This window comes from Halyomorpha halys, unplaced genomic scaffold (genome assembly GCF_000696795.3).
Source record: "Halyomorpha halys isolate HHAL.00 unplaced genomic scaffold, Hhal_1.1 Scaffold356.1, whole genome shotgun sequence".
In the NCBI taxonomy this organism is placed as follows: domain Eukaryota; kingdom Metazoa; phylum Arthropoda; class Insecta; order Hemiptera; family Pentatomidae; genus Halyomorpha; species Halyomorpha halys.
The window spans coordinates 289,580-297,287 of NW_027111799.1; the positions used below are offsets into that span (position 1 = coordinate 289,580).

General features: G+C 26.6%; 1 protein-coding gene across 1 annotated transcript in view; it reads left to right on the forward strand.

Annotated features, from left to right (window-relative positions):
- Hr3 (Hormone receptor 3) overlaps positions 1 to 7,708 on the forward strand; it is a gene marked incomplete at its 3' end in the record, with an annotated part of 109,308 nt that overhangs the window by 97,293 nt on the left and 4,307 nt on the right. Inside the window, 3 exon segments of the mRNA XM_067049782.1 lie at positions 3,383 to 3,522; positions 5,628 to 5,760; positions 6,274 to 6,498. Coding sequence (XP_066905883.1) covers positions 3,383 to 3,522; positions 5,628 to 5,760; positions 6,274 to 6,498 — 498 coding nt within the window.

Here is a 7,708-nt window from a genome sequence, read left to right on the forward strand (position 1 = left end):
AATTAATGGAGGAAGGATGGTTTAAAAATTTAATTTAAAACTCAACATGCTTATTTTTATAGAGGAATAAAATGAAAAAGAACTAAAATATATTTATGAGTATTCACCGAATTAATGAAAGCTATTCCTCTATAAACCTAACCATGCAGAGTTGCAGAAAATAAATTAGTCCTGTAGGAATAACTTACAAAAGACAAAATCTCTAAAAATGAAAAATTTATTGATTAAATAAATTAATTAGTATCCAAGTTAAGTCTCAAAACACTCTTCTAAAGTCCAATGTTTCGGCCAATTCGGCCATCCTCAGTCTTAAATATAAATTTACACCTAATATCCACATATTTAAAAAAATATTGCAGGCTATTTTGCCCAGGTCATTGATTCCAGTCTAAACACCCTATTTAGACAATATAAGCAATAATAGATTTAATATGAACTTGAAATATATATAAAAGTCTAACAATTAAAGCTCAAAATATATCTTGATAAAAAATGAGAACCAGTAAGCACACATTAAACCATAACTCCCAAACTTTAATAAAATAGCACCAAGAATTATTGAACCTAAAACATGAGCCTCAATATGAGCCCTCGGTAACAAAAATTAAAAAAAAAAAAAAAAAGAAATAGGTATTTTAAATAAAAATAACATAATTATAGATAGATACAAACAAACATTTTTTTTTTCTTATACAATTTTCTTTAAAATTCTACTTTCTTACTTTCATTAACCTTTCAGAGTTTATTCTACCCCATTCATTGTCTGAACTGTATTACCGTTATTTTTATACCACTATCATTTTTTGTGTAAAGATTATATACCTCTTGTCTTTTTTAACATTCTTTTCTTGGCTCTAAGACTATTGAATTAGTCAATATCAATTTTTCTCAGTAAATAGCCTTATTCCTTTGAAAATATTTTTAAACAAGAGGTATAATATTTACATTATACAAATAAAATTAACAGTAATACAATAGAGATATATAATACAATACAGTTACACATTAACAATGTAAGAAAGTAGAGTAAGAAATTAAATAGTAGAGGAAACACAGTTAATTCACAGATTTATTTACCGATGTCATATCATATCATTACCCAATTTTAAAATTAATATTTTAATTTCTTATTTCTTGAGAAGTTTTTATCACTTATACCTTTCGTTTTAAATTCATCTTTAAAACTGTTTCCCAAATGTGTCTCTTGTAATTTTTTATTATACCGTATATTTACAAAAAAAAAAAAAACAGTAATGTTTTTTTCTTAACAGAATTTTTAAGCAGGTATGTAGTTTCAGTGACTGAAAAATATTAGTGTATCAAACCTGTGATGTGACTTAGCAATTTTATTTTATTTTATGACCTTCCTGGTCATTTCTGAAATACAAGTAGGCTATCTACTGGTAATTGATCTATTCTAAAAATCAGCCCCCCAGGCCGGATTCAAACTGACATCACTGCAGTAACAAGGCAAGCAACTCCTTCGGAAGCAAACAGCCTTTGTCACTAAGCACTGACATCCCTTATCTTTTCAAATGCATTTAAGACAAGCGGATTAGTCATTAATAAAAAAAAAAAGTGCTCTTTCCTTTTTTGCTCAAATTTTTTTATTAAATTTTTTAAAGGCGTTTATTATAGACCGTAAATTCAATATGAGAAGAAGATGGTTGGGGGTGCGATCAGTAAAGGAACAATACACACAAATAAGTGAAACTAATAAATGAGTGATGTTTTGGCCTAAATTTCAGGCCTTCAACTGGGTTAAGAAGGTGGTTGCTTATGACAAACAAAAAATATCAATTTTAATTATTATTATAGATTAACTTCTGAATTTACCCTTGTGCTTTTCTGAGGATTGGAATTGATTTAAATTTAAAATTAGTATCATGGGTTTTCTGCAGTCCATAGAAGATAAATCAGTTACAGCTTTATTACTTCCTATTCTAATATATATTTCTATTAATAACTAAATTTAAAAAAAAAAAAATAATATATCTCCACAAGACCATGAAATATTTTTGTTATTATGAATACTTTATAACTTGATATTTTAAAATTAGTTGTATATTTTGTTTTAATCATTAGGTACCTATTTATTCAAATCTACTTTATCAATCAATTTGAAATTGTTCCCTGATATAGCTGGAGAGCTACTGAATGAAGGGATTTTCAAACAATACAGTAGTTCATAATTTATAAGGTAGACAGTAGCACGATTCAGACCAAATAAAAAAATTCCAAGTTCAAGAAAGAATTTAGCTCTAAAATTCTAAGAATTTTTTATAAAAAAAAGAGACAGCTTAATTTAAGGAAATATAATTGATGATTAATAATATATACAGACACGTATGATAGAATTGTTAATATAGAACAAGATTAATAAATAGTAGAACAATAATTATTAGAAATAGTAAGAAATATGGTAAAAAGGAAGGTGTAAATAATAAACAGATAGATAAAGTGAATGTGGCAAAGGTAAGTTACGGTAACAAGTAAGAAGGAAATGATAAGATTAATAATATAAAAATAACAGATGAAAGGATTAAGGAAACCTTGCTTTATATTAAATTGTTTAAATCTACTTCATACGATCAACTATCTTCTTCCAATATAAATCAAATTTGAGGTGTAGATAGTTGACCGTAGATTAATGACTGGAGTCCAATCATAAATTAAATTTCCTTTAAATGGTTTCAGACACTGTTTTAGAAAAAGGGATCCTTGTTAACATTGTTAAAGGTATCCATTAATGACTCCGTTAATGGAATGAAGGGTAAAGTTTTATTTTAATCTATAATAATACCTTTTTCAATTTTGAGAGGTAAAAATATTCTTAATATTAAAAAGAGGATAAGAAAAGTGTTGCTTAGGTTTAAGCAAATATTTTACATTCATTTTTAAAACCCATTAGTTTTTTTACCTTCATGACAATTATGCTTTCTATCAATGCCCATCAGAAATTTACATTTGATAATTTTAAGATTTAAATAAATTAACCCAATTGCATTTAGATCGATTAGTGGTCATTTATTTAAGAATAGGCCTAACATTAATAATTTATTTTAAAATTAATACTTTTTTTGGAATATATCTGTATATGTGTAAAAATGAAAATTGTATATATGCTAAGTGCACATGTTATGCATGCTTATGTAACATCACCAAAAGCTTTTTAAAAGGGTTTGGTAACAATTTATTATATTCCGTAAACAAGTTTAATTAAATTTTCAGTTCATTATGCATGTAACTTTATTGGATTTATTTTTCATAAATAACTTTTATCTTAAGAGACGGTTTAAAGAAAATTTAGAATGTTTAGATAAATATTTTTTGTAAAATAAACAACAAATTTATAATTTTTTTTTTTTTTATATTTTTGCAGATCCTGCCCAGATATCTGAACTTCTATCTAAAACAATAGCAGACGCCCATGCAAGGACGTGCCTGTACACAATGGAACATATACATAATATGTTCAGAAAGCCTCCAGAACTTTCCAAGCTCATTTTCTACAAAGACATGGTATGTTTATCTCATTCTAGCTTCTGTTCATTCTTTCGTGTTTCTCTTGTTCATTTTGTTAACAACAAATGTAACACTAAAAATCGAAGAAAACAAAACATTCTAAATAAAATTAATATTTATCTATACTGCTACAATTCATGAAGAGTCAGTGGTTCAGTACTTTGTAAGGAAGTACTGTTACTAGACCAAAGGTTGTGCAAGGAGGTTAGAATTATTTTCGACTACCAGATTTTTTCCCAATCATGGATACCCACTTTATGAAGTTGGGTGGACCCGAACCTACAGGGTTGAGTCGCAGCTACAATAAGAGAATATTTTTCAGGACTGAGACAGATGCTGGCAACTATCAACTAAAGGACAACCCATTCATAAATAAATACCTAACATAACTTCTCAAAATTATAACAAAATAAAAAGTACACATTACAAACTGATTCAACTTCTGACAGAACATAGACTGTCCAAATACTACTTTAAGAGATTTCACATAACTAACACTGATTTCTGTAATTGCGACAGACAAACTTCTAATCATTTACTTTTCTACTGCACTCTGTTTGATCAATAAAGGTTCAATTTAATAAAAACCTGCATAACTCAGAGATACATGGCCACTTAAGCAATCTGAAATCTTAGGAAAATACAAAAAAGAGCTGGTGCACTTCATCTCTAATATAGAGTTAGCCCAAATGTGATCATCGTATGTGCCCCAATTGTACCTCTTATATAACAATTCTTTAATTATGTTTTGTTCTAGTTTAATAGTTAATTCCCACATCTTCACAATATTTATTTTTATTATCTATTTACTTTTAATTTTGGTTATCTATTGAATTAAATAATTAGTTGCCTTCTCTAACCACATATTCTATTTGCATCATTTTAGCTACTGTATTTTATACTTTATGTGTTATTTGTTTTGTTTTCTTTGTTTCTGCTATCTTTTCTTTTAACATTTTTAGTTTAGTACTATTACACATTGTGATGTTAACACCACATTACATACGTATAGTATGCGGTTTCACATGTAGTATGTACACTTTTTTAAAATAAACTCCACCTACATAGGGTTACTATGCAAGAGAAAATAAATAAATAAGAGAATAATTATAATAGTAAATATTACAATATTATATTATAAAAGCACACGACATAACAGTAAAATAAAAAAATTAACAAACTCCAATATCAAAAACTATTTAGTATAAAAATGATTGACCATATTTTTCAAAATATAAAGCAGATGGATGGAGTTGCGGTCAAAAGGGAACTAAAAATAGTTAACAATAGTTGTGTAAAATAAATAATTGTTTACTATTCTTTGTTCCTTTTTTGACTGCACTCCCAACCATCTCCTTCTTATTTCAAAAATTAAACATATAACAAAAAATAGAAAAAATTAAAACTAACAACTAAATTATTTAACTGGAGTTTAAGGTAAAATTAATAAAAGATAATAATAAGGTTCAAAGTGCAATACGGGCTTAGAATGAAATTAGTACAGTTTTAGTCAAGATCTTGTTCTTCTTTAATTATTTAAAATTTCAGCATTTGATTGATGATTGTGTTAAAGTGATAAAGGGGTATTTAAAGTTATATTATAAGATATAGTTAAATTAAATTTATAAAGTTTATGTAAAAATACACGCTAATTTTTAATTTGTTGTGGATTTATGAAGATGGGGAATCGATTGCTCTGAAACATCATAATGATGATGTCATGAGAAAATATTGCTTTTTTGCTTTAATAGTATCCCAGCTGAAAAACTAAACTGTTTTATTTTTAATAAGGCCTATTGAAAACATAGTATGGTTGAGGGTTATTTACTTTACTGAATTCATTCTACAGACTAAATAAAAGCTAGTAGAGTTGTCACAAATTAAATCCAGTCTACGAGACAATCTATGGAATATGTCAAATACAAAAAAAGTTGTTTTCTCTGTCAGATCTGGCACTGTCAAAGTAAAGCAGCGATTTAATACAAATAAAAAATGGAGTTTTTTTTTTTTTTTGCTTTTAAATCAATGTAAAAATACATTTCTTCCTATATAATTATAAAAAAAAAAAAAAAGGAGAAGAATAAAATGTTGTTTTATTTCAGGCACACGAAGCGCTTTGGCTGGAATGTGCTCAAAAGTTAACATCTGTGATCCAACAAATAATTGAATTCGCCAAGATGGTTCCCGGCTTCATGAAACTCTCTCAAGATGACCAAATCGTCCTTTTGAAAGCTGGTTTGTTTTTTTATTTTATTTTTTATTATTGTTTTTATTTTATTAAATAAAAACCTAAATTGTTTCCTTATCTTTCATACTATACTCCATATTCTTAAAACTACCTACAACAGTTATTTTAAAAAGCAAACATTTATTTTTTCGTTATTTTAATCAATCAAAATCAATGTTTTGCAAATTTATTTTGGCAGATATTATAGAAACTACTGCTCCTACAAAAATATTAATTATAAACTATTTTAAAATGCAATCAACGAGCTTTAATTTGAGTGCTAATAGACATCAGTTCATCAAATAGTTCCTGAGTTATAGTTCTTCATAAGTCAAATGTTTTTTTCCAAACTACAAGAAATCAACATTTTGAGAATTTATTTCATATCATGTAAAAATGATGCATTATAGAGCTAGTAAATTTAACATACATATTACATATTTTTTAGTGTTGTAGCTAGTTTTAAGGATATGAAGCACAGAATAAAAATTAATCAAACAAATTGATCTGTAAAATTTCAGGAAGTTTCGAACTTGCGATTCTCAGGATGTCACGATACTTTGACTTAAGCTCCGGCTGTGTCCTGTACGGTGACACCATGCTCCCCCAGGATGCATTTTACACGGCAGATACAGCGGAAATTAAACTGGTCAACCTGGCATTTGAAGTTGCCAGAGGTGTTGCTGAATTGAAGCTGACGGAAACAGAGTTGGCACTCTATTCAGCATGTGTTCTTCTTTCAGCAGGTAGGAATTCAAAATAAATAATTTACCTTTTTCCTTATTAACATAATAGTAAAGAAAAATATTACTGTTCAAATAATGTATTTAATAAATAAATTAAAGAGTTGTTTCACAAGATAATTATTTCTGAAATAATGATTCAGTCAAATGACTAACTGTTTTTATTTCAACAAATAATATTATATTTGAAATAACAGAAAAAACTATCTTCCTAAGATTCATATATTCATTATTTTATCAATTTCTAGGGGATAAAACTCCCTTAAAACTTCATATACATTTTATACATGAACTGGATAGCATTTTGAATCTCAAATTATCCATTTTCAAATCCAATCCCTAATATCATACATTAAATTCTGTCTAATAATCTTTAAAAATTATATATACATCACTTTGCTAAATCACAACTTTTTTAAAAAACATGTATTGTTTAAATAGTGACTATTTACACAGTTACTGGCATAGTATAAGCTCCATGATAGTAGCTATCATGACAGTAAATATTGTCATGATGGAAACAATCAAGCAGAGTTTCATTTGTTAATTTTAATTAATAATCTAATTTAATTAATTGTGAAGTTAAATTTTACTATTATTAGTTATTTTTAATTGTTATCTCAAAATTAACAAGTGTTTTTTATTGTGTCCATCTTCTCTTCATTATTTAATCTAATTTCAAAAACTTTTTAAATTATCAATTGATACATTATAGTTAAACTAGCTAAATAAATTGTATATTATATTGAATTAACTTATAATTAATTTAAACTTATTTATTTGAAATTCAATGTATATATTTTTTTTAAATACGAAGGAGATAATCAGGGGTGCAGTAAAATAACAAAACAAATTTTCCGACATTTCGCCCCATTTTGCAGGGCTAAAAAAGATACAAAATAACTAAAAATATGTTGAAATAAGTAGGATAATAAGATACAAAGAAGTAAACTAAGGTAGGGTTAAAAATTATTTAAATATATGTTAGAAAATTATACATTAATAGAAGTATATACAAGAAAGAAATAAAATAGACAATTAGATTTAAAATTTACAGGCAACATGAAAACACGTAAAAATTGAAAAGAAGATATAAGAGAAATAATATAAAAATTGTTTGCACTAAGAGACAAAAAATTAAGGAAGTAAGATGAGAATAAATAAAGGTCAAGAAGGAATAAATAAAAATTATAAATAATAATAAATAAATAAA